This window comes from Brassica oleracea, chromosome C9 (assembly GCF_000695525.1).
Source record: "Brassica oleracea var. oleracea cultivar TO1000 chromosome C9, BOL, whole genome shotgun sequence".
Lineage (NCBI taxonomy): Eukaryota > Viridiplantae > Streptophyta > Magnoliopsida > Brassicales > Brassicaceae > Brassica > Brassica oleracea.
Window position 1 is genome coordinate 18,805,002 of NC_027756.1, and position 9,502 is coordinate 18,814,503.

Genomic DNA, 9,502 nt, shown 5'->3' on the forward strand with positions numbered 1-9,502 from the left:
AAGAAAAGAAGAAGTTGTACTATATGGAGTTGTATATTCAACAGAACTTATAATTGTAAGAATCCCGAGAAGAACAGTTGTGATAAAACTGGCAGAAATCACATGGCCATGAACCGTCTTGTCTGTACGATGATTCAATGTCTGGTATTAAGTTAGTGTACATTATTGGCGCCAGAGAATTTGGTCTATGAATAATTAATGAAATGAAATTTCAATTAAGTGCAGATCTTTAACGTTCAACATATAATCTGGCTCGAATTTCACAATAAGAGATAATGAATTCATTTAACTTGTGAGTATTTATGTAACCACTGTGATCAGTAGTTCGACTGACGAATTTCACAATTTAAACTGATATTTGAAGCTACGTTGCACGGAAGCTTCATCGGACGTCCGCTTCCCGCTTCGGAACTGGAATCGAAATCGGAACCTTGTAGAACCTTACGGAATCTCGCTTCCAAAACGCTTCTAAAATATTCTTTTTAAATACATGTTGGAAGCTTATGATTCCGTTTTGGAATCACGCTTCTATTCCTTAAAAAAAAACACAATGTCTTATATCAATAAAAATATAAAATTATAGTTTAATTTATATAAAATCCAAATTTTAATAGTATTGAATAGAGAGAATAGAAATATACAAATATTAAAATTAACACTATAATTATCTTTATGCATTGAGGTTTTTATTAAAGATAATCATATATTCAAATATATTATGTCAATTAATTATAAAGTATTAAAAATAATTAATATAATAACTTATTTTAAATTTAAAAATCTAGAACTAAAAATTATACGCTTCCAACGCGTACCCGCTTTCTAATTTTTTAAAAAATTTCGCTTCCGCGCTTCCATACGCTTCCGCTTCCACGTATCCGTTTCTGTTTCCAACAGTACTGGTTTCCATGTAACATAGATTTGAAGTAAACTTATAATAATGGTTTTTGGTCTAAAAAATTTGCTGAGGGTGACAAAACCTATTAATCGTCCACGAAATAATAGTATTGATAATAATTATGTGATCTATTCACAATGTAATTCCTTCTTTTGATTTTACATGTGAACTAATATTTTTGTAACATATGAACTAATCATATCTATTACCGAACGATAACTACTATTCTTCTTCCTCATAGATATTAATTATAGAAAAAATGTCCCAATATTTTGCAACGACTAAATTACTTTTTTTATAACTACTAATAGTACTAATTTTTTTTTAAAATGGCTGGTTTGGAACACTAGCGATGAAGTTTATCACACACATGATATTCAAATTATATATAAAAAACATATGCAATTGCTCAGTAGAAGCGAAGTTAAACATTTGCTTAAGAAATTCTAATTACTTCAATTACTTTTGTTGGTAAGGAAATTTACCGAAAAAAATCATATATTTTTTTTTTGACAAAGAAAAAATTCATATAGTTGACGCGTTCATGTTAAGAAGTACATCCATCTCAGCTTAGCAAGCAAGTTGCATGATGTCTATGAATGCGACCAGAGACGAAATGCATAAACCAAGAAACCAACCTAAAATCCAATATATGTATTTAATAAAAACATTGTATTTGGTAAGTTTTCCTCTTCTCAAGTAACCAAATCAATGTTCAAAAAAGAAGTAACGAAATCGAAATTTGACGAAAGTAATTAAAAAAAAACTAGACTCACATTAAAATAATTCTATTGCAAGACATGTCTTGGATTCATCCAATCACACACCCGAAGAAAAAGAAAAAAAAAGAAAAAACCGGTCAGTTGATTAAAATAGTACAAACTGAACCGGCCGGTTAAATAAATCAAGCCTCTAAGAAGCCGGTCATCCTAAGAACGGAGTTGCGGTGACGATTCAGGTCTCTTCCTTTAAGGGCACAAACGGAAAACGCTATTTGCTCTTTCAACCTTCTTTCGACTATCACATGTGGAGGAGTCTTATCCTCCTCCTCCTCCTCCTCCTCCTCCTCCTCAGTCGTTTCCCATTCCGTACGCCGGAAATTATTCACCGGAATACTCATGGGAGATGTTTTCTTCGCAGCCACACGCTGCCTTGTGCCCTTCTCGTCATTTCTGATGTTAGAGAATCTAGTTTTCTGGTTACACTCTTGGATCGTGGCTTGCTCGGAAAATATAATGTCCGATTCTTCATATTCTTCCGACATTGGAAATTTTCAAAGATTATTTTTGTCCTAACACAAGTAATCAAATATTTAAAGATTCAAAAGAACTGAAAATAGAGTATATTTCCCCGAGAAGATGAGAGAAAGAAGTTAGAGAGATTATCGATGAAGATGGAGAAGAGAATATCGCAATGGGTTAAATGAAATTTATAGACTGAGTCACTGAGACGTTTGTCAAAAGAAGAGAATCTTGTCTTACACGTAATGATCTACGTATATTAATGTGTATCTATATACATGTGTTTGTGTATATACGTGTACGTGTAGTTAAATCTAGTGTGGCATGCGATGACGTCATCACGATACGATCTTTCAATGTGAAATACGTGGAAACTTCATCATACTCATGAAGCTTCATCATCACTCACCTCATTGCTATAACTAATTAATTGGCTAATAATTAATTACCTCTGGGGTTATTGACTAATTATTCATGATTTCCAGAGTGTAATTATTTTAGAAGAACAACTAGGCTAAGTTACACCTATTTGTAAAATAAGTAAATATTAGTACATCGATTTACATTTAAGAGAATACCCTGATTCATATAAATTAACTTAAAAATCTTTTAAATAGATTTCTTTAAGTACAGAAAAGAGAAAATAGTATAATTTATTTAATTTTGATTATATAGGTATTAATTAAATGTAATGTTGAATGTCTAAACATGGCTTCTTAAAATGGTGTGGTTGTTTAAATCTTATCGAACCTTGGAGCTGTTTTGCCATTTTATGGAATTTCCAGTTGAGAATCTTAATTAGTTAATGAGAATAATTTTGTTATTTAACTATTCATGAATATTAAAGCTACAATATTAATTGAGTATCTCCAACAACAAAATCACAATGATTAGGAAAGAAGCCAAGTCGGTGTGAAGCCATAAAACAAAATCAACGCGGCGCGTCCGGAGGAAACGCATTTACGCGTTTTCCATCTCAAGGTCATGCTCATGGCTCACGCATGTACGTTACACGTTAATCCAATTCTATCCAACACTTATTCCAACACTTGTCATAACACAATCTAAGTTATCTAAAACGTCCCACAAAAATAACAGAGTCAAGCTTTGGGTTCTCTAGTCCACACCTGTTTGTTTTGTCCGCTACAGTCACTTTCTTATGCGATTATGTGGTGGTGTTAGTTAACGGTTTATTCTTTTTGTTGCATGAAATTTTTGCATATTGAATGTTGGTGCTTTTAAAGAACAGAGACGGCAAATCGTTCAACACAAACTTAGAAAAGGACAAGTCAAGAAGTGGGGAACGATTATATAAATTAATGTTGAGAAGTCTTAACTAGCTCTAACAGAAGAGTGGCAAGAGCTTCTCTGAAAAGACATGTTCTCTTATTGCTTTGAACATTCTCCTGGGTTCCTAGCGGAATTTCGATTTTGAAGAAAGTTTCTTGGAACCTAGTATAACTTTATGGATGACTCAACAAAAAAAAAGTTATGGATGACGTCTTTTTCCTTTTGATGGTTTTTGTTACGAGGTACAATAGTTGTCGGGTTTTTTTGATCAACTCAAACCAAGCCCAACTCCATTTCATGGGCCAACTCCACTTACTGCATGTGCTGATCACGTGTCTTCTTCTTTAGGCGGCTGAAACACAATAGTAATGATTAGGAATCCACATTCGGATATCCATATGTTTTTTTTTTTTTCCCGTCAATGTTTTATTTTAAAAAACGGCCGAAGTCCATTTTCTTACACAAACCCCAACGGGCCGAACAAACATACATCTGGGCCTAAAGCCCAATACATAGTGACCGACACTGTCCAAGTCTATCAACACGTGTCAACGCACTATCTTCATCTTGTCTCACCGGTTCCGCCGGAAAAGGATCGGCGGTAACGCCGGATATTCTAACCACGGAGAGATACATCTGATAAACCGAGATCTCATCCGACTCCCGAGACTCTAACCGCTTCTTTTCTCTCTTGACCGTCGCACCATCATCGGAGGACAACAACCATCTCCGATAACACGCCCTCACCACCACACACCAGACATGACGACGACAAACACCAAAACATAAAAAACAGAAACATAAACTAGTAAACATAACCCGCAAGATACGGGGATCCAAAACCGACAGAGCAAACCAAAAAAAGCTTCTACCCTTCGGAAACTGAAGCCGACGAAGACGGAGCTAAACGAGCCTCCGCTTCCCGGGAACTTGAGCCGGCGTCGACAGATCTGAGAAAGCCTCTGCTTCCCGGAAGAAAGCCGGCGACGACGAAGCTAGGGTAGCCTCCATCTCCCGGAACCATAAGCTTGAACATGCAACCCGAATAAACGCACCGTGGTGAAAAAAAAAGAGGGATCCGGCGACAGCACGGTCGCTCACGCGCCGCCCGACCGCCGGATCAAACTTTCTCTTTCTTTGTCTCCTTAGCACACAACTTGATATCCATATGTATTATACATCGGATTTTTTGAATATCAATTATTTTGGGTTTTGAAAAAAATTATATTCAAATATTATAAAAGTTGGGTCTTCCCGGATACGGGGTTCATGTTTTAACCAAAATAACCAAACTACCATTTGATTCGGGTAGGACCAGCTCAAGGTATATACGGGTCTTTGGGCAAATTTTATATATATATATATATATAATATCTATAGGCAATTTAATTTTTGTGGACCTTTATCACTAATTATTTTTTTAAAAAAAATTGGATTTGTTTTTAACATTACTAGGAGTGGCCCCGCACAAGCGCATAGACGTTGACAAATACATGTGTAATTGTAGTTTTGAAATTGAAGTTTCTTGTATTTTTGATGAAGGAAAAACCATATGATGTGTTGTTGTAGGTGAGAAAGTCAAAGTTTATATGAAATATGAAGAAAAGAGGGAAATGAGTCTGTAATTGTGTGTGTAGAATGTCTAAGTTTGTATATCTCATTAAACGCAAATATATATGAAAAGAACGGCCGTCAAAGCAAAGAATATCTAATTCCTTCATGTTGATTGCATTATGATTTTATCATGCATATAACATGTTATGCATTTTGTTTCAACCATAGTAAATATAACGTCAACCTTTTTAAACTATTAAATAATAGAAATAGTTCTCCCCTGATGAGGTACTTAGTCGTAAATGGTTTTTTTAATAACTTGGAAATAAGGAGAAGATTGATAAGTAATTTTAAAAAATTTAAAGTGACGGAAGCTGAGGTGGATTGACGGTTTGAAAGCTTTGAAACTTCACTCATGTGGGCGTTTGTAGCCACCCTCGTTGTCCTTAACTTTGGATGGATTTGGGCCATCTCCTTGACCTTCATCCTTGTTGCTGGCAGAATCAGATGTTTGGCCAGTTTCCCCTCCAACAAATGGAGCTTCAATGGTGTTGAAAGTCTGGAAAACAGTTAAACTTGTGTTAGTCTAACATGAATTTTATGATGATGGTCATGAGCCCTGTTCGGGAACGCGCTAGGCGCTAGTCGGACGGTCGGGTTGGACCTAGCGTCTAAAGAGAAAATCGGGGATTAATCGGAAATTGTGCGGGGCGGAATTTTTAGATGGTTTACTATGTTATAAAACATGTTAATCTTTAATTGTGTATAACATTAATACATTTTCATGTTTAATATTGTATAAAACACACAAATAGAATATATAAACTTAATATAGTGTAATTTTTATCAAAATTATGAATATAAATGATATTTATAAAATTTTAGATCAAATAAATAAATAAAAATATTATTAAAAATAAAAAAAAATAAAAAAATAAAATAAAATAAAAATAAAAAAATAGATTAGGCGGCTAGGCGGTCATTTAGGCGGCTAGGCGGTCATTTAGGCGGTCTAGGCGGAAAAAATCGGATATCCGATTTTTTAAACCGATTTGGCATAAATCGGGGCGGAAAAGTGATGCGTAACGCCTAGGCGGCTAGGCGGCCGAGTTTTAGAACAGGGGTATGAGAAATTATACTATAACACCTCGTGGTTGATGTGGTCACTAGTTCCATAAACAGTGAAGGTGTTGTGGTTTTGTTTGAAATTATACTGTGTCACACGTATCTGGAAAACAAATTATTTTCCAGCAAGTTCCGCAAAGCATAGTTGGAATTCCTCACAGAGACCACCATTCATCTGCAGCGGGTGTAAGAATTAATAGCTGCAAAATGGTTATTACAGTGCTATACTTTAAACTAAGTTTGTGTGAATCAAAAAACAAACCTGATTTAGAGTCAGAGCAGCTGATTTATTTTTTTGTGAGTTTAAGCATTTCTCTGTCGAAGACCACAAAAGTGGCATTGTTTAATGTTCATTAATAATCTTGATAAAACTATTTAGAATATTATTGCTTTTCCTTGGAATGTTCCTTGTGAGACGCAAGTTGATTATGTAAAAATCTCAAATAAAGAGAAGTGAAACTGAAACTATGTCCTTCATACCATTTCATTACAAACCATTTCAAGCAAAAACAGTATTAGAAAAATCTTAGTATAACATAAGATTCAATCCTTCTTCACATCTACTGCTTCGTCTTTTTCTCTGTTGCCTTCTTCCATAATGTTTTTCGTTTCTTTTGTCTCTTCCATAGTTTCACCCTCTAGATCATTATCTTCTTCTGCAACAGCAGGAAAACAACTCATCACTACTACCAAAATAAAACCATCAACTACACTTAACTGCTTTAAACAACACCAAGTCAATATCCTTCCTATGCATGGTCCAAAACCTTACCTTAACATGCATCTTCTGCATTTTGTTTCAAGCATGCTTAATATAACGTTAACCCACTTTAACTATTAAATTATAGAAATTATTCCCCTCTTATGAGGTACGTAGTCGTAAATGGATTTTTCAAAAACTTGGAAACGGGGAAAATATTGCAAAATCCGAAATAAGAAATGCATAGTAATTTAAAGAATTGCAAAGAGACCGAAGCAGAGTTGGGTTGACGGTTTCACAGTTTTGTAACTTCACTCACGGGGGTTCTTACGACTACCCTCTTTTCCCTTAACACCGGATGGATTTGGGTCATCGCCTTGACCTTCAACCTCGTTGCTGGAAGCTTCCAACTCCCAAGCTGAATACAAAATAAGGAAGTTCGTCAAAAATAGTTCACAATCAGTGCTGCATCACAGAACCAGATTAAACTATCGTGTAGCTCGCTTACTGACACACAAATTCTGCATCAAATATTACCCATCACGATATAGAAACCAAATCGTAAGCGAGTTGTTTTATTAAATTAACATCCAGCAACTAAAGGATTCCATCAGCACATCAAAGGCTTCAGCTTTTTAATACATGACTTAAAATTTCAAGGAATCATGTTCATATACTTTTTCTTAATCATGCAACCCCACAATGAATTGTAACTTTTTTTTTTGCTAAGACAATTATAACAATTGACAAACGACCGAGCAGCTTTTTTATTTCTTTGGTTCATGTACAGATCAGACCAAGCGGATTTCATCAAATCAAAACACCATCACAAAACAATCACTACACATAAGCGTTTTCTTTTTTTTCAGTCACTGATTCAAACGTGTATTCAATGGGACAAAACTATATTAATCAAAAAACTAAAAGCAAAATAGAAGGTTAAATAGCTAGTAGTTAGTTTTGTAATTGTCAAAACAAAAAAAAAAATTAACTTTTTTTTTGGTTTCAGTGGACATGGAAGCTTCTCAAATGACCCGAGGTTGAACAGTGTGGTGGGTCACCTTCTTCATTCCTCTAGTCTAGTCCCTTACCATGGCTGGTTAGTTTTGCTTTTCTCTCAGAAACTACTTGCAGAGTCTTTTGTCTTCTTCTTCTTCTTCATGTTATAAAGTATGTGACTTTGATTTGACCTGCAGGAGAATTAGCCACAGAACTCACCACCAGAACCATGGACATGTTGAGAACGACGAATCTTGGCATCCTGTAAGTTATTAACACAGGTCATGTGGTGTTTCTTTTATTTATACACTGTTTCTGTAACTGCAGATGTCTGAGAAAATCTACGAGAGTTTGGACAAACCGATTCGGTTCTTTAGATTCACACTGCCTCTCGTCATGCTCGCTTACCCTTTCTACTTGGTAAAGAAAAACTCATCTGTTGTTAACTTAAACTGACACATCAAGTGCAAAAACAAGGCTCATGTTTTCTTCATCTGTTGTTTCAGTGGGCAAGAAGTCCGGGGAAGAAGGGTTCTCATTACCATCCAGACAGCGACTTGTTCCTTCCTAAAGAGAGAAATGATGTTCTCACTTCTACCGCTTGTTGGACTGCAATGGCTGCTCTGCTTGTCTGTCTCAACTTCGTGATGGGTCCAATGCAAATGCTGAAACTTTATGTGATTCCTTACTGGGTAATGCGTCTCTGTTACTCCCCTGATTCATATTATTCCCTTTGCCTGACACCACAATTGTTTTTTTAATGTCAAAATACAGATAAATGTTATGTGGTTGGACTTTGTGACTTACCTGCATCACCATGGTCATGAAGATAAGCTCCCTTGGTACCGTGGGAAGGTAGTCTTTGGCCTTTGTAGACAACACCATGTTATCTCTCTCTCTCTCTCTCTTTAAGGTTGTCTAAACTCTCATGTCTCTCTCGGAAACAGGAATGGAGTTACTTGAGAGGAGGACTTACAACATTGGACCGTGACTACGGATTGATCAACAACATCCATCACGACATTGGAACTCATGTGATACATCATCTTTTCCCTCAGATCCCACATTATCATCTAGTAGAAGCAGTAAGTAGTTGAAACGAAAGTTTGATTTTTGGTGTGTTCATGCTACTACAGAAGCTTAGAACTTATCTCTGTGTGTCTCTTGGTTGCTTGTTTCTCCTTTGCAGACAGAAGCAGCTAAACCAGTATTAGGGAAGTATTATAGGGAGCCTGATAAGTCTGGACCTTTGCCATTGCATTTACTGGGAATCTTAGCAAAAAGTATTAAAGAAGATCATTTTGTGAGCGATGAAGGAGATGTTGTATACTATGAAGCAGACCCTAATCTCTATGGACAGATCAAGGTAACATCAGAATGAAATGAAGCATGCAAAGAGAGAAAGAGAGAGAAGCTGTCAGATTTATCTATTTCTGACCAGCTGATTTTTTTTGCTTATTAATGTCAATTCATTGTGTTACCATTATCTCTGAATACAATCAGATGGAAACCCCAACTTTGTTTTCAATACTTGAAGCATATATATAAGATACATTGTACTGTCATTAGATTCACCACTCTCAAGGTTTTTTATACATATTTTGTATTTGAGTGATTACACCAAACATTATTCAGTTTGGTTGGTTTTGTATTTTAAGGTAAGTTTCAATTATAATTTCATTCATGCGGTGAACA

The 9,502-nt window shown here is 35.6% G+C and overlaps 2 protein-coding genes across 2 annotated transcripts; one reads left to right on the forward strand and one right to left on the reverse strand.

Moving 5' to 3' along the window:
* Positions 1-1,441: 1,441 nt before the first annotated feature.
* Positions 1,442-2,313, reverse strand: LOC106317189. The gene has a single exon (XM_013755039.1). The coding sequence runs from the start codon at positions 2,160-2,162 to the stop codon at positions 1,803-1,805; it is 360 nt and encodes a 119-aa protein (XP_013610493.1). The 5' UTR covers positions 2,163-2,313; the 3' UTR covers positions 1,442-1,802.
* A 5,184-nt stretch (positions 2,314-7,497) lies between these two features.
* On the forward strand, positions 7,498-9,458 carry LOC106314490 (omega-3 fatty acid desaturase, chloroplastic-like). Its single transcript, XM_013752357.1, has 8 exons — positions 7,498-7,517; positions 7,818-7,907; positions 8,005-8,071; positions 8,135-8,227; positions 8,314-8,499; positions 8,582-8,662; positions 8,755-8,892; positions 8,997-9,458. The coding sequence occupies exons 1-8, from the start codon at positions 7,498-7,500 to the stop codon at positions 9,186-9,188; spliced, it is 867 nt and encodes a 288-aa protein (XP_013607811.1). The 3' UTR covers positions 9,189-9,458.
* The last annotated feature ends 44 nt before the right edge of the window (positions 9,459-9,502 follow it).